Source organism: Equus quagga, chromosome 13 (assembly GCF_021613505.1).
Source record: "Equus quagga isolate Etosha38 chromosome 13, UCLA_HA_Equagga_1.0, whole genome shotgun sequence".
Taxonomy (NCBI): domain Eukaryota; kingdom Metazoa; phylum Chordata; class Mammalia; order Perissodactyla; family Equidae; genus Equus; species Equus quagga.
Window position 1 is genome coordinate 16,176,861 of NC_060279.1, and position 25,079 is coordinate 16,201,939.

At 41.9% G+C, this 25,079-nt stretch overlaps 1 protein-coding gene across 1 annotated transcript in view; it reads left to right on the forward strand.

Annotated features, from left to right (window-relative positions):
* The window catches only part of CACNA1E (calcium voltage-gated channel subunit alpha1 E), a 407,275-nt gene that overhangs the window by 267,033 nt on the left and 115,163 nt on the right, over positions 1–25,079 (forward strand). The window contains exon 9 of the mRNA XM_046683555.1: positions 3,028–3,131. Within this exon, the coding sequence (XP_046539511.1) occupies positions 3,028–3,131 (104 nt within the window). The remainder of the gene's footprint in view (positions 1–3,027; positions 3,132–25,079) is intronic.

A 25,079-nucleotide genomic window follows, 5' to 3' on the forward strand; every position in this document is an offset into this window, starting at 1 on the left:
GGTGTGTCACCTTGTCCTACTGCATGTGTCCTTGACCCGTTGACAGGCACGTGAGGTGAGGGTGAGGCCACCTGGCTAGGACGGATGAGAGGGGAAGAACTGCCAGGAAACCCGAGGGAGAGGAGAAAGGTGTAGGGAGGGTGCGGCAGGTCTATTAAAAGGTTTGTGAATAATCGCGGGAGCTGTCACTCTGCTTTCTCCAGAAGAACCTTTTAAGCTGTCAGTCATCTTTAATAACCCCCAGGGCATAGTGCTGCTTCTGGTGTCCTGCCAGAGATTCTTTTTCTCCTCCTCCCCTTCCTCCTCTTTTTCTCATCCAACTGGCCCCAATGCTGTAGTGAAGGACTTTTTTTTTTTCAGTAATTTACAAATCTCCACAGAGTGAGAGGGGAATATCAGAATGATTTCTTCTTCTTCTTCTTTTTTATTTTTTGGTATATTTTAAGCATAATGATCATCTTATTCAAACTGTGGTCATTTATCAATTAATCGAGCAGCTATGTGTGCCAAACAGTTTGTTAGGAACCAGATACAGAAATGAGCAGACAGTTAAGGTTCTTGTCTTAGTTAAAGCAAAACCAAAATATTTTTACAAAACACTGAATAAAGAGACTGTTCCTCATCGATGTTTTATAGAAGAATTGAGAAGCACGTTCCAGACTCTGGGCCAGTGAGGGGAGTCCTTTAGTCCCTGCATTTCACAAGCTGTATATATTCTGATAATAGATTTAGATTAACAGATTAGTTAATAGATTTCCTTTGAAGAGGGAGGTTTCATAATCAAGGAATTGCCTGAAGTGATGGAGTAAAAATTAATAATGCTTCTTTTTTGTGGGTCTTCTCACAAGCTAAGGGGAAAATGTAATCTACTGTGTTTCCCAAGTTTCTTTGGTTACAGAAGCTCATTTTCCACAGAACATTTTAATATCTTCCAGAGCTCTAGCAATGAGAAGAACACAATTTGGGAAATGTTCTTCACTCTATAGCATCTCTGGCAAATAGTCACCCGAATGAAATTGCTCCAGCCAGCCTCAAACTGTAGCCCAGTCACTCCTGGGACCAAAGACACTGTAAAACTCACAATTTCATCATTGCCATTGCTGACACGAACTAATGTTTATTGGCAACTGAACCCTGATCTGGATGCTGGAAGCAGACTCAGTCCTTGCTGCCAAAGAATGCTAAGGGCGAGGGGTGGGAAGTGGGGTGCTTGCTAAGCCATAGAGAGAGTGAAACTTGTCAATCTGGAGCATTACTGGTGAACCATCTGAGCTAACTAGTCTTTACAAAATGTGGCATTTGTAATCATGAATAAAGACAGAGCTAGTTATACAAAGGTCATTCAATCCATTTTTCAGCTCACAGGAAGGACCATATCTCAACTACATCAGAAAACCCCAGCTTCCTATGTCCGTTAGAACCCCTGTGACCCTTGGCATTTAGTTCTTCAGCACCTTCCTTCTGATAATCAGAAGCAGTTTTCTCAGAGGTCTGGCCCCCATCTTCCCTGCTTGCATTTAACTGACCAGATCTGGTTGAACTAAAGAGCTACATCTTACACACTGCAGTCAGCAGCTCCCTGCCTTTGCCCCATCTGGTTCAGAAGGCATTTGTTTTTAACTTTTATTCTGTTTCATTTACAATCATCTCTCTGAACAGTGTAGGGACCAGACAAAACACACAAGTTTGGTGAAAGAGGTTGCCTTAGAAGCTATTTTTAATGGAAGAACCTAGTACAGTGATAGCTGCCATGATCAATGGGAGGCTGTGTTCTTTGGGCTGATGTATTTGAATGGGAGGCAGAGAGAAAATACGATAATTTGGCAGAAAAACAAGGTAGAATGTCATAGAAGTCCATGGGAAGCATGGGGACAATGAATCAAAATATGTTTGCAAAGTTTAATAGTGAGAGGGAGAAAAAGGTAAATCCCAGGGACAAGAAACACTTTTCCATAGAAATTCTGTGTTTAGATATTAATTTAATTCAGCATGTGAATTTTAAGCATAGCATTTGACTTTGATGGCCTTGTTTCTCCGGTGAATTGGGAATGAAATATCTTTCTTTCCAGAAACTGTTGAGTTTCAAACAGGTATTAAAGCTTGCATGTTCAGGGGTGAGGTGGGGTTGAGGGGATTTCAAAGCCCTGCATATGTATAATGCAATTCAAGGGGAGTATTTAGAAAGATTTGGGGTAGATATCATGGGGAAGGAGAGTCAAGGCAAAGCTTAGTTGAGAGGCTCAGGTGTCGGAGAGGACTTTTCAAAAATGCTTCAAAACTTTTTCAAGGTCCTAATAAGACATTCTGCCATGAGTTGCTTCTTTGGCTAAGTCATGTGGTATAATTCTTCCTCAACCCCCTGCCATCCAAGGGCCTTGCATCTCACTTGTAGTACAAGAGTCCAGAATGTAGATTTCCATGCATTTTTCAGCTCGCTGTGTGTTAGCATTAGAGAGAGAGCCAGGGATCACTCTTCAAATCTAGATTTATCCCTTGTTCTGTCCAGAGCCTTGCTAGGGCCAGGCCTGGTCTAGCTCTGTACTATTGGACTATGATGGAGGAAAGAAAGCCAGAGCCCAGGGTCAAGAGCTGAGCAGGATGTGGATGACACTAATTTCTCCCAAGCAACCCTGTCAAGGCCTTTGCCGGCATCCATGGACTAGAGTGATGGACATAGCCAACCTCTGTATTTTTGAGAATCTGTCCAATTTAGAGTGCAAGGGCTTAGAACCCACATCACCAAACACTATAAACCCGGTGATTGTTTGCATTATCTTGGAAAAGTATTTAACCTTTCTGGGTTCAGCTATCTCATCTGTTAAGTGAGGGTGTTAGACTGTTCCAATTCAGGATGTTACATGAGGCTGAGGCAGTGTCCTTCACAAGTCAGGAGTGAAGCGAGGCGGTGTTTAAGTGTATTGTGCTGTGCTTGTCACATCATCCTACGTGGAAAGCTGCAGGAATGGAGGTCTTCTTCTGGCAGATGATTTTGATGAAGTATTAAGGAAGCATTTTTCTTTCTTTCAGACCAATGATGCCTTAGGAGCCACCTGGAATTGGCTGTACTTCATCCCCCTCATCATCATTGGATCCTTCTTTGTTCTCAACCTAGTCCTGGGAGTGCTTTCTGGGTAAGCCAAATGTATCTCTGTCCTCTTCTTTCTAACTGTGAACTAATGCTCTTGACTCCTGGCAGATTCATTCATTTAACCTTCATTTAGAAGACGTTTGCCGAGCAGCCCCTATCTTCCAAATGCTGTTCTAGATGCTGGGAATGGAGTAGTGAATCGTTGTTCTAATAGTCTTTACTATTCTTTGGAATTAAAAAATCTTTAGATCAGGTACAACATTGAACACGGTGTCCAGTGAGGTTCATTTATTCATCCCTCCTTTCATTCATTGAACAGTCAGAGACCTTCTGTGTCAAACACTGTCCTGGTTGTTAGGGATATAAAGTTGAATAAAATACAGGCTTTACCCTCAAAAGATTCTTACTCTATCGTGTATTGGACATCAGATATCATACTTGTGGCTTGAATTGGTGTACATCAGTCAGCAAGCACTCAGTGTTCAGTGCCACGGTAAGCATTGCAAGGAGCACATGAAGAATAAGGCACAGTTCCTGCCCTTAAGAAACTTATGTTGTGCCAAAAGGACAGCAAACACTTGAAACAGCTAGGATACAGGAGTTCTTTCACTGACTAATATAAAATACAAACCATTTGTTTTGAGGAAGGGACAAATATATATAGTCTGAAGTTGTCAGGGATGGTTTCATGAAGGGTTGGGATTTTGCTTGGGATGTAAAATATGTAATAGGATAAAATAGAATATATGGGAGTGAATATTCCAGGAAGGGGAGCACCATACCTTAAGCAAAGATGAAGAAATGGGACTTGTCATGAAGAGTGAGGAGAGTGTAATGCAACCTAATTTAACCAGAGTGGAACTTTCACTTTACGAAATGAAAGGTATAACATAGGAGGGCTAAAACAAGGGGAGATTTTAGAGGTAGATTTGCTTATTTTTCTAAGCAAAACTGAACTTAATTTCTTGTCTGAGTGGCATAAGTTCTTCAAATGGAAATTTATAAGGTGGTGCCTCTGTTTAAACATGGCTACTTGAAGTAAGTTGGTCATCCCTTATAGCTCCACTACCATAGGAAATCAATTTAAAAGAAGGAGACAGTGACAAAGAGGACAAGAGCAAAAATGACAATAGATGAGAGATGTCAACAAAATTTTTGAAGACAGAGAGTAAATGGTGACTGACCTAGTAGCAGGAAAACTGAGATTTAATTGCCTACAATGAGGAATACCAATAAAAAAGCAAAATGAGAGCCCTAGAAGGCTCAGGAATTAGAGTCAACCACTGTGTCTGAGAGTTGGAATGTGGGTGGTACTAGAAGAAGAGGATTGGCCAAAAGTCCTTGTAAGGAACTCTTAGATCTGCTCTCCTCAGTACCTTAGATCTCTACCCCCAAACAATGCTGACAGGTGTCTGCCCCACCCAACCCCCATCCCAGCCAAAGTTAGAAGACTTACTCTCTGTAGAGGCTGAATCAGAGGAGCTTGGAATGGTAACATCAGCTGCCTCTGAGGGCGGCATTGATGTGCTGGAGTGAAAACAGGAAAGTTAAATGAAAGTCCACAAACTGAATGTCATACTCCCAAGCCCGCTTCTACTGCACGACTCTCAGAATTGTAGCAGTCTGGAAGGGGTTCATGGGATTCCTTTCCGGGGAAACTATTCATCGTAAGAGAAAAGACCTACATATACTGATATTTGAAGGTGATCAGAGAACCGGTTCCCACTCATCACCTTCAGTGAAGCTCATGATCTTAGATTTCTATGGCTGCTGCAATAATTTACCTCAAAGTAGTTGGCTTAAAACTGAGAGAAATTAATTCTCTCACAGTTCTGGAGGCTAGAGGTTCAAAATCTGGTGGGGTCATACTCCTTTTGAGGGCTTAGGGGAGAATTTATTTCCTTCCTCTTCTAGCCTCTGGCAGCTCCAGGCATTCCTTGGCTTGTGGCTGCATCATGTAGTCATATTTCCTCCTTCTCTTTTGTCTAGAATCTCCCTCTGCCTCTCTCTTATGAGGATACTTGTCCTTGGATTTAGGGTCACCTGGATGATCTAGGATGACCTCTTCATCTCAAGATCCTTAACTTAATCACATCTGCAGAGACCCTTTTTCCAAATAAGGTAACATTCACAGGTTCCTGGAATTAGGATGTGGACATAACTTTTTGGAGGGGCACCATTCAACCCACTGCACTCACCATTCTACAAGCCCCAACCGTGCAGACAGAGTTTTCAATAAGCCTTTTGTGCCTTGCTCTTAAATATGAACACACAGGTAGGGATCATCAGCATTTGAAGAAAAGATCCTACACAAAAGACACAAACAAAATAAAAATAGAGAAAAGGAACTTGAGGAAGTATGAACAATGCAGGGAGCAGAAGATAACCTTTAAAGCATGTAATTGATATCAGCAGACATAGAAGGGAAATAATTTTATTCACAAATAACATTGCTATAAAAAAAGAGAACATTTAGCAGTTAAGAAGAGCACTTGGGAATTAATGTAAAATAATGACTGTAGAATTTACACTAATGTAAAAAATGTAAAAATGTAATAAAAAGATAGTAAATGGTTGGAATATAAAGTCGATGAAATTACCTAGAAAATAGAACAAAAATAAGAAAATCAGAGGATTGATCCAACATTCAACTAATAAGAGTTCCATAGAGAGAACAGGGAAATGGAGAGGAAGAAATTAACAAAGAAAAATGCCAAAAATGTTTCCAGAGCCAGTAAACTCACATTGCCAGATTTAAAGATCTGTTGAGACATGTGCAAGGATATTCTTTCCAGCATTGTTTTTTCGTGGTGAGGAGTTGGAGAAAACCTCAGTATTCATAACTGGGAGAGTAGGCAGATAAACTGTTGGATGCATACCATGATAAACTATGTAGCAGTTAGGAGCAACAAATACCATGTGCACTTGAAAACATAGAGTATCTTAAAAACATAGAGTTTAGTGAAAAAAAGAAGGTGAAATAATAGCATCTATCTAAAAAAACACATGAACACATAATAGTTTGTAAAAATGCATTCACATAAAAGGAATACACTGAATACATTGTAATGGTAGTTTGTATGGCAGGGAGATGGGAGGTGGGTATGGAGATAAAAGGGAACAAATGAATTTAATTAGTTAATGATGAAAATGCCCACTGAACACTCAGCATAGCTGTTGAAAAGAGACCGCACCAAGGTAAATCATCATGAAATTTCAGAGCATCTCAGTAAAGATAATATTCCGAAAGCTTCTGGTGATTGGGAAGGCAATGGATTTTACCTACAAAGAATCAGGAATTAGGATGGCTCTGGGCTTCTCAGTGACACTGAAAGTTAGAAACCAATAAAGAAGTTCCTAAACTTTCTGAAGGACGAAAATTTCCAAGATAGAGTTTCATACCCAGCCAAAATAGTGATTATTTGTGAGACTGGAATAGCAATATTTTGAGACACTCTTTCTGAAAAAGTTACTGGAGGATGTGAGTCACTAAAACTAAGAAATTAATTGAAGGAAGAGAAAGACGTGATACTCATGGAAACAAGGGATTCAGTAGAGGATGGGGCAAAGGAGATTCCCAGGACAGTGTTGAAGGGAAGTGTAGGATGACAGCTGTCAGAGGCCTAGAGAGCAGCAAGTTCCTATTTGTGTAGGATGACAGAGGACTCTCAAAATGATACATTTAAAAAAAAATGAAACTAATATATTCCTTGTTGTATATTTTTGTATTCAGGAGAGTTTAATGGTTTTGTCAAAACTATGCATATGAATATATAAAAAATATATATGAATATATAAATGTAGGTATTTATATGTGCATATACACACACTCCCGATCTAAGCAATGAATTTCACAAAATACGAAAGTATTACCACTACAGGAGTATACGCATAGTGAGTCCTCTGTGCAGCTCAGCTGTCAACCACATTTACATTGTTAACACTGGATTCTGAGATAGCCCCTTGGGGGTGCTATAATTGCCTCAAGAGTATGGGGACGGGAAGGGAATGTCAAAGACTAAAATCCTAGGTTCCTCAGTACAGTAGGGAAGTCTTTAAGCAATTTATAATATTGTAAGATAAAGAAATAGCAGTGTATAAGTACAATATTTAGAAAATTGGAAATGAATAACAGAAGAAACAGGTAAAAGAGTTACAAGTGGTTGCCTCTGGAGAGTGAGATTCAGGGGTGGGGATGGTGAGGCAGTAAGCTGTTATTTTTTCATTATAAGTCTCTTAAAAATATTTGACTTTAAAACTCAACATACATCACTTTGAGAAAAATAGAAATTAAATTTTAAAGTAAAAATATTGCGCACGCACAAAAAAGTGTAGGACGAAAGGAATATGTAAGACCGTTCATCTAGTATCATTGGGGGGAGGATTAGCATGGGGAGAGACCAGATTCAGCAGGATTAAGGAAGAAACAACCACATTAGTCCAACATCATGGTATTAAAGCCTGTGGTGACTTGTGAAATGGTTATGAAGGAAAAACAGGAGACACTGTGAAGGAGTTCTTAATAGCATATGTCTTGAGCAGAGAGTCATAAGACATAATGGAATTTCTTATATATTTACCATTCAGTGAGCCTTTATTGACATCCTTTATGCCCAAGCACTGCTCTGGGTAATTCTCTCCGCATAGCCTGTACCTGCAACTCAAGTTTTCTCCCTCAGTGACTGCCTGCAGGAGGGGCCTGACCACACTTATTTCTTCTTGTATTTCTACTGAGGGGATAATCTCTTGTTTGTATAATCTTATTTGATGTTCTTTATCCTTACTCACTTCCTAAGTGTGTCCACGTTTTGGTTTAGAAAATTCAAGTCAGACTCTTACCATTCAAAGAGGAAGAAAAGTAGATGTTGTGCTAACAAGTCGTTGGTGTTCCAGATAAGGCTCCAATATGGGTTCCAGATGTATCTTAACAGAGCTGGAAATGGGACAGAATGCTTCCCTACAGGAAAATTCCTTGCGTCTGACCATATCCACTCTGATGGGCTATCTCCAGTTTGGAATTGCGTCTTTTAATTCTCCTGCATCCTTCTCTGGCAGGGAAAGAGTGGCATGTTGGGAGAAGCATGAGCTTTGGCATCTGGCAGTCGTGGGTGGGAAGAACCTAACCATGATACTTCCTGTTAGCATTGTGCATTTGGACAAGTTGCTCTGAGCCTGCTTCCTCCTCTGTGAAATGGGATAGCGATATCTCTCATAGGCAGAGGCCCAACCCAGGGTCTGGCGTGGGAGAGCCATTGGCTCTTATAACCTTTGATAATATTGACATTCATTTTTTTCCACCTGTTAGGTCCGGGTGGCTGTCATCTGAGTAGCAGCCTGTGAGGGTTGGCTTGAACCAGCTGTGAGGCCATCAGCTCCTCTCCAACTGGGAGACGGCCTTCTCAGATTGGGAGATGAAACAGGACTGGAATGGCATATGCCTCCTTAGCCCTTGTGGAGAAGCCTAGGAAGTGACAACAGCAGCTGGGAACAGCTGGTGTGAATAAATTCTGACATTTAAAGAGTGTTAACAATAGGGACCTTACAGGCTGAGACTGAAATATTTCTGTCCTGGTTTCTTTTTCACATTCTGATGCTCAGCACATATGGGGGGTTTTCACTGGTGTCTGCAGAAGGTTCAGCAGCAGCTAGTTCTGTGTACGGGGTGAGGGGGCTGTGGGCTCTCTTCTGCTTGGTCTGGCTCTCTCATGCCTCTGGAGGGGGTGTAGGTTTTCTCTTTGGAGTGAGGGTTTGGTTGGGAGTTGTACTTGAAAGCCAGGGAAAAGCTCTGAAGGTTTTATCTCCCAGGACATGTTCCCAGCGACCTGCAGACAGTTTTGAATGTTAGTACCAAGGCTTTCCTAAATCTGAGAGAGAAGGCAGTGGATGGAGGCGCCCCTGTGTTGGATAAGTGATGAGAAGAATCGAAGGGAGAGAGGCAGGCAGCCTACACCAGTGCGCATGGCCCTCTGGATATGAACCGTGGAAATGACTGAGGTACCAATCTCTGGGGCACGGGTGTTGGTAGAAGGAGGGCTGTGAGGTATGTTTGTTAGCCTCAGTGTATTTAAAGAGAAAGTGTGGCTAGAAGCGTTGTAGCATTTTTACTTGTCTCATAGGAAATGGGATTTGATGAAAACCATTAGCTTAGGCTTGAAGAGAAGCAGAGCTTCCTGTCTCCATGGAAACAAACCAGGGTTGCATGAGCTGGTCCTGAAGTGCTGTCAGGGGCTACAGGACAGAAGGCTCACACCAACAGAAAATGCCCCTGAGCTGTCCCGCTACCTCTCCCCACTGCTCCCAGGGCTTCTGAAGGGAGGGAGGGAGGCTTGGGGGCGGGGGCTGTTGCACTGTCTCCAAACTAGGGCAGGGACAGCCAGGCCAGGGACTGCATACAAATGCACACAAGGAGCAATGTGAAACCTCGTGTATGTAAAGCATGTCATAGTTTTCAAAGCACCGTTTCTTCCATGGTCTTATTTGTTCCTTGTAACAACTCTGTGCAGTAAGTAGATGCTGTCTTTATCTACACATGGGAAGAGGGGGTTTTAACGGTGCTAATCTCCAAGTGGTTACAGGCCGAGGTGGGGCCAGAGATCACACTTTCTCATCTTCTGGTTAGGTGCTTACTTTAATACACCAGGTAGGTGGCCTCCATCCAGGGATACTGGCCCCAAGGTGGTGCAACTAGAGAAAGTCTGCCAAGGGTTAACCTAGAATATCATCCTGACCATACAGATTTTGGTGCAAATTTTAATCTGTACATGCATTGCTACACGTACTTATTTACACACACCAGCCTTCACATACACGTGACCTGGTACACGTAGAGAGAAGAATGCCGAGACCCGCTGTCCAGGTCCTCTTGCCCTAGGGACTAATGGGGAGTAGTGAACTGTCCATATTAGGGGAGGAATTCTTCTGGTTGCATCTCTTGAATGAGTGGAGTGGCTCCCATAACAAGCAAGGCGATAGTGATCTGACTGTCTTGCCACCAGCTCATTTGCTGCGTGGGTTTGACAATTCAGTGAAATTCAGCACACGTTTATTGAGTGTCTGCTATGCTCAAGACATTTTGCTGGACTCTGAGATTACAAAGATGAATAAAATGAGATTGTAGATTAATTAAGGAGATCATTCAAAATACATGTAATGGAGTCTAAGTTCAAATAGATCCAGAATTTTAGCCCTATCAAAAGCTATTTATTTAATATTCATACATGTCATATATTTATTTAATATTCATATATGTCACATATTTTGGGCACCTACTATCTTGCAAGGCATGTCTGAGGATACAAAGGTGAATTGGACCTCGATCCTGTCCATGAGGAAGAGACTAACAAACGTGCCTTCGGTGTTAAATTTGGATCTCCTGAGTTAGCTGCCATTGCTTTTCTCTGGATATTAGGAAGTGGAACCTGAGTATTTCCCAGGCCTGACCTGAGGCAGGAGTGGCTGGTTCTCTTAAGAGGGAAATTACTCATGCCCAGCTCCATTGTCCAGATGAGCTCTCGGGGGGTTGGTGGGTATTGGTTTGACATGTGTCTGATCTTCCCAAGGCAGGCCAACATCAAAGGTGACTAGCTGAGATAAATGTGTGGGTGAACTACACAGTAATTCTTCTACAGGGGTTCTGACACTGGAGTCAACCAGTAGAAATTTAATCATTCATTCAGCCAACAGTTACTGAGCACCTGCTGTATGTCAGCTGCTGCTGGGGGCTGGGGATACCAGATCAGACAAAGACAGAGAGCTGCTACCCTCAAGGAACTTGTAGTCAAGGTAGAGAGATAGCACAAGGTGGGCACTTAAATTAGAAGCAGGCAAGGATCAGGCAAGGCCAGCTGAAGAAGGTGACTTTGATGTGAACTTTTGAAAAATGAATGATGGCTAGTTAGCAGAAGGGGGAGGACATTCCAGCATGTTGGTAGTCAAGAAGGCGTAAAAGGCCACTCTAAGTGAGTTAGTGATCGTGGAGGAGATTAAAATAGAGGCTCATCTTGAAGGGCTCATCATATGGGCTAAGCTAATGAGTTTACACCTGATCCCAGGAGCTTGTGGGAAGTGCTCAAGTTTTAAGCAGGGAAGACGACCAGTTTGCATTTGAAGACGATCACTCTGGAGAAAGTCTATAGAGAAGCAAGACTGGAGGCAAGGAAATGCATTAGGAGCAACAGTTGAGGAGAGAAGCAGAGAAGCAGTGAGGGAGGCCTGAAGGAGTCCAGAGGAGTGGTGATGGAGAAGATGGCCAGATCCAAAGGTATTGATAGGATGGGATCTGCATGACTTGGTGACTATGTGGGTGTGTCTGAGTGTGTACTGGGGTTGGGGATAAGAGGAAGTCTCTTGGACTGCTTCTCGATTTCCACAATGAGCCACTAGGTGGGTGGGGGAGGACACAGGATAAAGAGGTTTTGAGGGAAGGAGTTTAGGTTTTGGGCCTGTTGAGTTTGAGAAAGCATAACACACTACACCTTTTAGCACAGCACAGCAGTGTAGGGTTTTAGGTTGATTTTTTTGAAGCTGTTGTTTACTGAGACTGTGCTCTGCACCAAGCATTGTGCCAATCCCATGACACACAGGGTTTCATTTAATCCTCACAATGACTCTATGAGGAATTACTTTCTGCTTTTGTAAATAGGGTAGCTGTGACAGGGAGGTTTGGCAATTTGCCTAGGCTCACAAAGCTATTAAGCAACAGGTTCAGAATTTGGACTGAGGTCTGCCAGGCCCAAACCCCCATGCTCTTAAACACATCCTGCATAAAGTTTAAATGTTCCATTTGAAGGAAGTTACCTGACATCTAGTCCAGCAGAAGTTGATGGAAATGAAGGTGCCCTGGGTGGCTGGCAAGACATGTAGAGCTTTCCAGCCCTGCAGACAGAGATTTCATGTTAAATACCTGTAATGACCAGAGTAGAGTGTTTGTAGTTCTACCTTGACTAGAAGGACACTTTCCTGGATGAGTTGCATGACCATGGGTGTCACATATAAAGCTATGAAAGTTTATAGAAAGAGTCTGCATTTCCCCAAGACACTGTTTTATGTATCAGTTGTCAAAGTTATGTCTTAGAGTGTGGTAGAAATTATTTGAGGCATAAGGAACTATGAGTGTAGTTTACTTCTGGCCTCTGTGTTAGAATTGAGGAAGCCTGAATAGAGCGAAGCAACTTGCTCATGTTATCCACAGCTATTTAGTGGAAGATCTTGAGTAGGACCTAGGCCCTCTGGCTCCGTTTCCAGAGAGCTTTTTCCTTCTGCACAGTAAGTACAGCTTAGTAATAAAACAGACTCCATAGACAGGGTATCCATCACTTGTCATCTGCATGAGCTTAGGCAAGTCACTTCACATTTCTCTACCCTCAGTGACTCAATTGAAAACAAGGATACTAGTATCCACCATGTAGGATTGTTGAGGAAACCAAATCAGATCATGCATGTTAAGTGTTTAGTACCTGGGAGATAGTGAATCCTTGATCAATGTTAGCTGGTAGTAGCAGATTTTTTCTCTCCAGAACCTGGTTTACACCTCAGTAAGTGGGGCTGGGAAAGAGTCATTCTTCTTACCTACTAAGTACCCCCATCGAGTCAATTAGCATGAGCTCACATGTTTTCAGATACCACTGGTAGGGCTGACCATCCATGGCACCCTATAGGGAATAGTAATGATGGACCATTGAACCACACCCCTCTACCCCACATGTGGTCATCAACTTAGACACTCCACCTCTTGCAGTTTCTTGGAAACACCTTGACCTTTCTGCCCTCTGCTCCTGTGATCTGGAGTATGCCCCTGGCCCCTTAGTTTTTCCTTGTTGATTTCCTGCTCATTCCTCACAGCCTGTTTCAACTTTAACCTCCTTCATGAGATCTTTCCAGATCTGTACTCCTACTTCTATTCTGCTATTAGGATTAAAATCTTTCTCTCCATGCTCCCATAGCACGATGTCTCTGTCCATTATAGAACCTATTATCCATAATAGCGTTATGCAATTTTATTATAGAATTCAATAATAATGCTAAAGACAAGAGCTAACATTTATTGAAAGCTCATCATCTGCCCGGTACTGTGCTAAATACTTCATATACATTATTTTGATTAATTTTTCTAATAGCTGCACATGTAAGGTACTGTTGTTAAGACCATTTTATAAATGAGGAAATGAAAGCCAAGAGGTTAAGGGTCTTGCTGCACAGTTAGCAAGGCGCAGAGCTCTCCTGTCTCCCCGAGGACACACTGTCTTCCTTGTATTGGAGTTACGAATGTCCTTGTCACCTGTTAGGTTTCTTATGCTGGAGATGGCTTTCCACATAGTTGGACCTCTCCTAATGTCTTAGTGCCTTGTTCTTGTGCTCAAAAAACAATTGCCGAATTGAAGGAAAAGCCAGTAACACTAGGCCTCTCTTAGGGGACACCGTACCCGCTGGTGACTTCCTGGAAAATAGTATTCCAGAGGACTGAGGAAGGGGATGGTATCTTAAAAGTCAGGAGCATAATCACTGGCATTGGAGATCTAGGTAAAAGCTCCAGAGAAGCTGTTTACTTTGCAGAGTGATGGTCCCCACAAGCATCTTACAGGTGTTACAGACAAGTAATTGACACACATTGGACATTTTTTCACATGGCTATTGATTTGTTTTCTTTTAGTTAATTGCTCATAATCAAATATATGCATACACACATTTATAGACATACACGCGTACACACTTTTTCACACATGTACATGATGCTTTATATTCATGCTCCACTCTAATGCACGTGCATACTGTCCTTCCATAACGTAAGTACTTAAGGAACCCAGTAGATCACTGTACCATTCTCTGAATTTGCCTTGTACAGGGTACACTATATTGCACACTTGCACGCTATATTTAAACCTATTTCAAGACTGTTTCCATCTTAAAATTGCATTTTACTTATCTGTTTTTCAGAGGAGGAGTTAATTTTTACTTAATAGAATAATGTAATATGAAGTAATGTTTAAGGAGATGACTTTGGTAATAGACAGTCCTGGATTTAATTTACCTCCTGCTACTACGCATCGAAGGGTACATCTTCGCTTATGTGTCTCAAACTCAGGATGCTCTAACTGCATTCTTTGTCTCCTTCTCCTACCCCACCACTAAATACACCCACTACTCCTCCGTATTCTCCCTCTGTTATCTTTTATCACATTCATTATCCAAGATAGTAACCTTACATAATCTTGATACTTTCTTTTCACTTATACTCTGCATCTAATTTTCATCAAGACCTACTGATTCCACCTTTGAAAGCTTCCATGATCTGTATCCTGGACTACAGCAATTGCCTCTTTAAATTCTCTCCCCATTCTGATCCAGCCTCTTCCAGGACCAAAGCAGTCTTTCCAAACTAGACATTTAGTTACACGATTTGTGTATCTTAACTATTTATAATGGCTTCCTAGTGCCTAAATAATAGAATCATTTATGTGTTCATTCGTTCACTTTTTCCACAAATAAGTATCGAGCTTCTACTGTGTGCCATGCAGTGTTCTAGAAGCTGGGAATATAGCACAGAACAAAAAAACCCTAAAAGTCCTGCCCTCACAAAGCTTCAGTTCCAATATGGGAAGACAGATCCTGCTCTTGAAAAGGAACACTTCAAATTTCAAAGATGTCTATTTCCAGAGCCGGGCTCGTGGCTGAGTGGTTAAGTTTGCACGCTCTGCTTTGGAGGCCCAGGGTTTCGTCAGTTCGGATGCTGGGCGGGGACATGGTACCACTCATCAAGACATTCTAAGGTGGCGTCCCACATAGTAGAACCTGAAGGACCTACAACTAGACTATGCAAGTATGTACTGGGGTGCTTCGGGGAGAAAAAGAAGGAAAAAAAAGATGATTAGCAACAGATGTTAGCTCAGGTGCCAATCTTTAAAAAAAACAAGTCTGTTTCCCTTAGTTTAGTCTTTAACTTGAATGTAATAGTAATAAACACAAATAAGAGTTTTACTTTACTAAATGGAAATTTATCTGAAAGCTTAGTATATAAGAATAGCCGGGACATTTCTTAGAAAGAACAATGAGGAACAGGGACTTTTTCTCACATAGTAAAATATATTCTAAAGCTACAATAATTGAAATGGTGCACTATGATGAAGGAATAGGAGAGCTGAAAGGAGACTAAAATATGTATATGGGAATTTATAGTATATATGTCATTTAAAATTAGTGAAGATGAATTATTCAGTGAGTGGTATTATAAGTGGCCAGTCAGTTGGAAAGAAAATAATCAAATTGGATCCCCATCTCTCATATCTTATACCAAAATAAATTGCAGGTGGAGCAAGTACATATATATATTTTTTTCTTTTTTTGCTGAGGAAGATTTGCCTTGTTCTGAGCTAACATCTGTGCCAATCTTCCTCTAATTTTTAGTATGTGGGCTGCCAGCACAATATGGCCACTAACAGAGTGGTATAGGTCCGTGCCCAAGAGCTGAACCTGGGCCACCAAAGCAGAGAGTGCCGAACTTAACCACCAGGCCACCGGAGCGGGCCCAACAAGTACATATATTTTTGAAATTAAACCATAAACGTATTTAAAGAGATTATGGACAATTTAAAAATCTTCAGAGGGAAAGGACTTTCTAAGCATGCTACAAATCAATAAGCCATGAAGGAAACAATGGATAAATTTGAACTTATAAAAATAAAATTACACTGCCATAATTCATTAATAAAATCAAAAGACAAAACGAGTTTGTTTTGAATTTTAGATTGAGTTTATAGAGGATTAGGAAAGTCGTTAAGAGAAAAAAGGTGATTGATTAGTAACAAGACTATAAAAAAGCACTAGTTGTGGACAGAAAGTGAGGATCGAAGCGCCAATGGCTGAAATGTATAAGGAAAACAGCGGTGACGATTTTAGGGGGTATGATAGTCAGGACGTGGTGAATGATTGGCTGTAATGGGTGAGGGAAGATCATCTGGCATAGATCCCGAGATTCAGTTGTGAATGTCTTGGAGAACTTTGGTTCTGTTTACTGAGATGAATAATATAGGAAGAAAGAAAAGCTCTGTTCTGGGAGGAAGACGCATTCAATTTCAGACAGAGTTTGAGGGTCGGGAGGGCCAAACAAGTAGATAGGATCAGCCAATATCTGTGTTTTGAGAACAGCGGGAGAAAAGATGGGACACAGTATCAAAATATGATAGAGAAAATGGTACAAATCGATAAGGTTATTCATAGAGGGCACATATAGAAGAAAAAACTGAGTTAAAGATAGAGATTTCTAGAAACACTAACCATTAAAGAATTACAATATCAAGACTGGTCAAAAGGATTTCACAAAAGCATCACATCATATAGGACAAAGAAGTACAGATTTTCAAAAAAGAACAAGAAAACCCCAAATGCTGAATGAGTCGTAGAGATACACTTCAAAGATGACTGAAAAATAGCTGTTGAAGTTGGCAATGTGGAGGACCTGGCTGGCTTTAAGTTTTTTTTTTTTTATTTTGAAATAATTATAGAGTCACAGGAAGTTGCAAAAAAGAAAAAAATACAGAGAGGTCTCATGAACCCTTCACCTTGTTTCCCCCAGTGAGAACATCTTACGTAACTATAGTACTATACCCAAACTAGGAAATGGACATTGGTATAATCCATAGAGCTTATTCGGATTTCACTGGTTTTACATGCATCGTGTGTGTGTGTGTGTGGTGTATGTATGTGTGTAGTCCCATACAGTTTTATCAGGTGTAGATTTGCAGAGCCACCACCACAATCAAGATACAGAACTGTTCCATCACCACAAGACTCCCTCGTTCCACCCTGTTATGGTCACACCCATTGTCCGTCACCTGCTCCCCACAACCCCTGGTGACCACTCATCTGTTCTCCATCTCTGGAATTTTGGCATTTTAAGAATGTCATATAAATGGAATCAGACAGTATGAGACCTTTTGAAATTGACTTTTTTTTGCTCAGCATAATTTCCCTGAAGTCCACCCAGATTGTTGCATCTATCACTAGCTCATTCCTGTTTATTTCTGAATAGCATTCCTTGGTATGGCTGTACCACAGTTTGTTTAACCAGGCACCCCTTGGAGGACATTTGGGTTGTTTTCAGTTTTGAGCTATTTCAGATAAGCTGCTCTGAACATTTGTGTACAGATTTTTGTATGAATGTAAGTCTTCTTTTCTCTGAGGTAAATACCCAAGAGTACAGTTGCTAGGTCATATGGTAAGTGCATGCTTAGTTTTATAAGAAATTGACACTATTTTCCAGAGTGGCTGTACCATTTTACATTCCTTCCAGCAATATATGAGAGTTCTGTTTTTTCCATGTCCTCATCAGCTGGTTTTAAAAAATTAAATAACAATATATAATGAACATTCATAAGTATCACAAATTTATGTTGAAATTTTAAGACAATATAAATAATGTAGATCAATGATTATTAAATGGGTCACATTTTTTAATGTTATGAACCAGTAAATTCTCAGGAAAAGAGAATAAACAGCAAGAAAACTAACATTTGGTGAGTAGAAAAGATGAATATCGAGTTAATAACTTTAATTTTAACAGTTAAAGGTTTTAAAACACAATAATCACAAACACAGCTTCAACTGCTATCTTCTCTCATCATCTATTTATTAAAGAGTCCAATTTAATGGTCCTTGTCTAACATGACCTCTCAAAGCTCAGCCCAACCTACTTTTCCAGCCTCAGTCCTACATTCCTGCTTCTTTAGCCTTGCCACACACTCACTTTTCCTGCGTTTCCCAAGTACACACATCTCCTTTGCTTTGTTCCCTTAGCCTAGAAATAACCAACCCCCACAATCCCCTCCACCAACTTGCCTTATTTGACTGGGAGCTCCAACTCATCTTTCAAGGTCAAATTCCCCTTGTGTTTCCTCATCTGTGTTCTCCTTGCAATATATATAATCCTCTGTTGGAGCAATTGTCTTATTTTATAGTTGTTTGTGGAGGTCTTTACTCCTTTCACAGGATTATGAAAGCAGACATCATGGTGAGTTCACCTTCCTTTCCCCAGCACTTTGCAGCATAATTAACAGGCACACAGTAGACTTGCAGTAGATGCCCTCCAGTGAACGAATCCAAGGCCATCTTCCTGTTTGTGGGATGTCTGTATTCATCAGAAATTTTCCTGAGATCTTGGGTGTTGTTTTCAATGGGTATAATTCCCTTGAAACCCAAGTTTAATATGAGTTGAAGAGCTGAGCACAGATTATTGTAGTAGAACTCCATTATTTTGCTGGTGTCAAGGGACAGCTCTAAGAACTGTGCTTAGACCTTCTCCATTACATGGAGAAAGAGGGAATATTTGCCATTATCAGCATGATGGTCATGACCCAGTGTAATCAGATTGTTGCTACTTGAAAGGCTTTTTAATGGCTTTTTTTTTTTTTTGCTGTTGTAATTTATCCCATATGCTCATTTCACTGTAGCTTTTATGCCAAAATCTTAGGCTTTTCAAGATGAGAAAAAAATTTTTTGCTTGAACCTATGTCTCTCTTTCTGGTCTTTGGAATCTCTTAGTAAGTGATTTCACCACGTGGAAATTCCGAATAGTGTTACAGACTTACCTCATTCTGAGCGTATAGCCCATAGGCAAGCCCCTATAATTAGACATGTTTTCTGTGCGCTTGCAGACACATGCACACTGAGGTGGCTGAAATAATACCTCCCAATTTCCCCGGTTGATAATCACAGTCTTTACAACTTGGTTATATAGTGGGGGCTTGGCATTTCTAGCTGTTAAGTCTGATGCTGTTAGAGTTGTAGTTGAATTACAAGTTCTTTGTTTTCCCCTTGGTGTCAAGTGCATCGCTACATTCTCAACACTTAATTATCATGGTATCCCAAAATATTCTTCATTTAGCAAAAATATTGAAACTACTCTTTCCTATTGAAGAAGCAAGCTCTGATATGCAGGGAGAGCACTGAGATGCCGTGTTCTACAGAGAATTCGGGAGATGAATAGCAACTGAAACTATTCGGGAGAACAAGAGGGACCCCAAAGCCTGTTAAAGGAGCCACATTACTCTTACCCATATTAAACTAAACTTGATAACTAATCTACTTACCAGCTGACAAATCTATTGGCTGAAGTTGACCAGACTAAAGGAGGCCCCCTAACCCTCACCAGAGTTGATTGAAATGCCAATAAAATGGGCTGTAGTCTTTCCCCAGTGTCCCCATGACCTTCTGTGCTAGACACAGAGGAGCGTCTCCTCCATCATCTTGCTACCACATTTTCACATCATACTCTTCCTTTAGCTGAGGGTGCCCAATGATCAAATATAATACGAGGGAGGGATCATCTTATTACCAAGTATTAATACCTCAGCCAACAGGTATCTGAGACCAGGAACTGAGGAAAGAAGATACAAGATAATTTTTTTTAAGTAGAGAAAGGTGAGAAGAAACAGTCATTTGATCATTTATTAAAATATTTTTTCAGCAGATACTTATTAAGCACCTTTGTGTTGGGCACTCTGGGTTTGATAGTGAAAGAGAAGATGTGGTCCCTCACCCTCATGAACTCATATTCTTATGGCTAAGATAGAAAACAAGCAAGTAAACACGCAAATAACATAATATTAATGGTAAATGTTATTAAGAAAATGAACAGGCTTTGAAGAGTAGCTCTGACTCTCGTCTTAAGATGGAAAAAAATCAGACTTGCAAGAATAGTTCCCAGACCCCAACAGTCTGCATGGGTCTGGCCTCTGTGTCCATTCTGTGGGTATGCTTTCCTCAGCTGACACAGCTACTTCCTCAGTATTCCCCACAGGAGAAATGTTGCGTGGACAGTGTCAGTTATTCTGAAAATGTCATTTCCCAACCAACTGAGCTACAAAAAATAATGAAGCAACAGTATCTTGAATGCATTAATTAACTGTGTGGGGCACCCCTGTCCTTCACTCACTTGAAAAGGATGCCTCTGTGTTAACCAGCAGTGAAGGATGTCCTTAAGTAGATTAAGCAACTTAATATTCTTTCCAGAAATAATGAGCTGGAATCCAGAACTATACTTTTATTGATATTTCTACTCTCTACATTCCCTCTGCATACACCTAAGAATAGGACAAAAATGTCAAAAATGGTCAGAGGGAACCTCAAGGCCAAGTTGTGTCCCAGGTTGTCCACCCCAAGAGAGGAGGTGTGTGGTTCATTCACTCACTCGTTTCTGGTCCTCTTTCTCAGCACTGTCCTCAGAAGCAGTAGCAAATAACTGTCTCTAGGTTGGGGTGTGCTGGTCACTTTTACAGACAAGTTAAGCAAAAATTATCCCTTCTTTCTAGGAATTTCTTGTCCATAGAGTCTGTCAACCCTGGACAAGATTTGCTCCTGGCAAAATTTGAAAAGTAGGTGTCATGCATATTTGAGAATGTGCACCTTTGCTCTCTCCCGGTTTAATGTCATCCCATCCTTTTGTCAGGGAGGAAAATGATTTGATGGGCTAACTAGTTCACAAATAGTGTTCTGGTCTGGGTTTCCCTGAAAGAAAACCCTAAGAAAAGGATCGAGTATAGGAGGTTTATTTGGGAGTTGATCCCTATCTGCAAAAAGGAGAGAGTGGGGAAATTGAGACAGAGAAGGGGAAAAAGCCAAAGAACATGTGTTCCTTGAGAGAATCACTGGTATGGCTGACTGAGGCTTAATCTGTTGGGAACCCTCTAGGAACCGTAAAGAACCCTCAAAATTGCTCCACCGAGGCCTGGGGAATTGGGTATATATTTATATATAATCTCCATTAATTCCTGTCCCTCCTTGAGTGATGACAGTTTAGGATTGCTCTGCTTGTGGGCTGAGCAAGCTCCTGGGGGACTGGAGAAATCTCTCAGGCAGAGAAACAGAAAGATGTGGGCACTTAAGATGGGAGCTGTCACACGTGTCAAAGTGCACAAGATCTGTCCACTGCAACATCAGGTCAACTCAGAGGTGGTCTAAGGGGATAGGAGGTGGGGCATCCAAAGCATACACTGCCTGCTGACCATTCAAGAACTGTTTCGTTTGTTCAACATTTATTGAGTACCTACTGTGTGCCAGGAACAGTTTTTCTGAGGTTAGTGTCCAGGTCAGTTAAAAGAAGTAGGTTGAGAACAGAACTGAGGTATGTGGTGGGCTGGAGAGCAGGTGGTCCACTGCCCAGAATGAGGACATCCTTCAAGGGGCCAGGAGATAGGTGCTCTGGGAATAGATATCTGCTTAGAAGCCATGGGCTAGGTAGGATGCTCCTGTCACATCCTCAAGGCCAACCAGAGTCCTGAAAGTTAAGATCAAGGACCTCAATGACCCTAGCCATCTCTTGCAATCTGGTTTCCTCCTCCCAACTCTTCAGTAATCCATATCTGATACCTGCTCTGCCAGCTCGAAGTCATTGCCCATTTCTCTTCTGCCTTCTCTCCCCAGCACACCCAACACTGCATTTGATGGAGCTGCTCAGACTTCCTGCCCTTTCACCCTCCGCCTCACTGCAAAGTACAGTCTTCACGTTATCATCGTTTGGTTCCCCATCTACACAGCTAATCCTGTTAAGGGCCAATTTAAGCAATGCTAGAGTCTGGAGCTTTTATGATTTAAGCAATTGGGGATCTCCTTATGTTACCAGTGATGAATGATAAAATAAGTAAGCAGTCTCAATTAAAATACTCATCCATTATGTTTGATGGCACAGAGTCTAATCTCCAACTCAATAGGTCCGTAAATTAAAAATATTGGATTTTGGTAGCCGGAGGGTCATTCTATCTTAGAGCCTCTGGACACTGTCCCTTAATCTGGGTCAGGCCCTGTCTATCAGTTTCACACCTCCCTCAGCCCAGGATTCCTAGGTTCTGGCCCCAGTCCTGTTCCCTCCCTGCAGTGGGAAGAGCAGTAGAGGCATAGGGCTGTCAAGAGGAAGAGCGACTCAGCCATAGTCCATGTGAATGCGCTTGTCCTGACAACCTCTCTTGGGTCACCTGCACCCCAGTCCAGAGAGCCAGAGCAGAGGTCATCGGGGGCCCCAACCCGTTTGGCAGCTGTGTGGACCAAACAACCGTTTCACCTGCAGGTGCCTCCTCAGGGTGCCGGAGCACAGGAGCTCACTCCCTGCAGGCGAATGAAGCAGGTGGGAGCAGGCGCCAGCCTTTCTTGGTGGCTGTGTTTGGTGTGGGAGTTCAGCCTCTCTCTTCCATGTTTCGGTTTCTCCTCCCTCTCTGTCTCCATCCGTTTTTGATAGCAAAGGTTAATGTTATAATTAAACAATCAATTTAGCAAATTTTCTTTGGGGGTTTCCTTTCCTTTCATTTTGGCAACTGCAGCTCCTCTGATCTCCAGAGATCCCCTGTGAAGTACATCGGAGGGGTTTTCCCTTTTCCTCATCCACAGTCATTGTTTTGTTAAATGCTGTTTTCCAGGGCTAACAAATCGTCAATAAGACACAGCATGTTCACGGTTTACATAAGCAGGAAGGAACGTATCTGCTTCTCTCTGCAGGAAGAGAGAAGGAGGACAGGAGAGGGAGGCGAGCTGATGGCTGCTACCCAGGGCCTTGCCCCCAGACATCACCAGGATTTGGAGTCTGAGAATATTAATTGGATCCCGCGAGAACAGGGCCAGTTTCAAATACCCAGTAGGGACATGCTGTGCTGAAATAGAGAATGGGAGAGAAAAATTTACCTGGCAGTGATACTGGTCTTTTTTTGTTCCACGTTTTGTTTCTTGTGCAAAACATACATGTGGCCAGAGATGAGAATAGGGACTGGGAGTTCATGGAGGGGAGAAGAGGAGGAGAAATAAACTTTGAAAATTCTAGTTGCCATGACAACATAATGAGCTCCAAAAGTGGCATCTCTGAACTAGTTTTGCATGGGAAGGCAGGAGAGCCCAGAAGGAAAGAATTAAAATAATAAAAATAATAAAGCAGTGATCCTGAAGCAGAGGGCACCTCTGAAGAGGCTGTTAGCACTTCTTGCCTCTCTCCGGGGGCCTGGACTGTGGAAGCTGCTTGCTCCTGGCTGACCGTGGCAGAGACTGCAGGATTGCCATTCGGGGCTAGAATGCTTTTCGAAACCTCCTGGGCTCTGGACAATGCACAGCTAGGAGCTTCTGACAAAAGAAACCATGCATTGTGTGTGAAGCATATTGTGCAGGAGAAGCCTCTGAAAGCCTCGCTCTCCACCTGCTCTGCTTCCCCTTCCTTCCTCCCACCCACCCGCCTTCCCCGGCAGCCCAGCCTTACTCCTGTCTGTGGGTTTCACTGTAAAAGTGTGTGTTGTATCAGTCTTACAACAACAGATTAGAACATAGAGTTCCCATTACTGAGCATGCATTACAACTATATGGCTCTTCTCCCCAGCCAAGTGCCCCAGAGCTGTATGGGGTTTACACAAAGGAAGGCAGCATTCAGAAGCCTAAACTGCGAAGGCCCAGAAGGATTTGTCGGTAATGGTTTGTTTGTCTACCACACTCAAAGCGGAAATGCACCCAAAGCATCTTAGAATTGTTGACTCGTAAAAAAGGTATTTTAATGAAGAAATCTCTTAGTACTTACTCCCTGGTCGTGGTTCAGATATCATTCGTTTTTTCCTCGTTAGGATGGCTATGGACACTGCAGTATGTACCCTCCCCTCATAGAGCCAGTGTTGATCTTACGGCATTTTGAACCAATCCATGAATTAACACGCTTGTTCTTAGAACTGGGTAAATTTAGGGATCCTGCTGCCACCTTGTGCTTGCTTGATATTGGTACCCACTAGTCTTATATGCTATTATATCTCTGCCACCGAGCACAGTAGCTGGGACACAATAATTACTTAATATGTGTTTGTTGAGTGAAGGAATAAATATTTGATTCCGATTTAAGTATCGAGTCCTCCTTATTGTATGTGCTCTGGCTAGACTGCCACAAATGGCTGTTTGGCATAAATACCACATCAAGCTCGACAGATGACATAGGTGCATGGGTGACCTAATACCCTTAAGGAGGATGGCAACTATCTATGGAAATAAACAAATCCTTGAGTGAGGTCTTTGGATCAGCAAAGACTAATCTACCAGTTTTCCAGCCTCTTTCATATATTATCCAGTTAAATTATTATTTGAGTAATACTTCCTATCCATATTTTTTGAACCATTTATTAGTGAGGGAAACCTCCTTTTCCTGACTTCATGTTTCCATATGGAGAAACTTCCTCCAAAACACACTAGGCTTCTTTCCCCACCGTTCGTTCATTCCTCCTGACTCAGAATTGGTGAGCTTAGAAGTGGGTGTGCTTCTCTCAACCTCTTTCTCTTTTTTAGAACTGGCCTGCCCTCCAGGTGCATGTACCCCCTCCTTTGTGCTCTTAGCTCTCAGAGACGATACCCTGGGTTAGGGCAGGCCTGGGTTCATGTGCTTGTGCCTGTGACTGGTGGCTCAAAATACTGGAGTAAACGTTAGATAGGACTCAAGCCATGCTCTCCAATGGGCTTCATCAGAAATAAAGCTGATATGTTTGTCTTTATTATCTGACTCCTGTATATCCTGTTTCTCTCAGTTGGTTCCCTAATGAGGAGGAGAATAAATACATTGATCCCCACAGTACTGTTACGCTTGATTAGAAAGTCATTTTTTTCTTTTAAAAGTGCAAGTTAAATGAGACAATACAATCTCAGATGTGATTTTCATCACATCCAAGGAGTCTAGAAATTCCAGTGCACGTACCTTAGGTATTTATATCGAAGGTCGATGGGGAAAGAGTAGTCACAGAGCAGAAATGATCTTCATAGCACGCTTGATTAGCATGTGACCTCTGATCACTGAAAATAGCAGAATGCAAAGGACGCCTGAGAACGGGGTCTTTCTCTTGGGGGCTTCTGTCCTCCCCAGGAAGCTAAAACCTGCCCTTCTTTCATATTGTCCATCACTGCAATGGGCATTCTGTGACTGGGACTCCACTGTGGCCTCTGCCTTAAGAGCAGCTTTGCAGAAGAGGTGGGGTTTGAGCTGGGCTTTGAAGGGTGGCTAAAA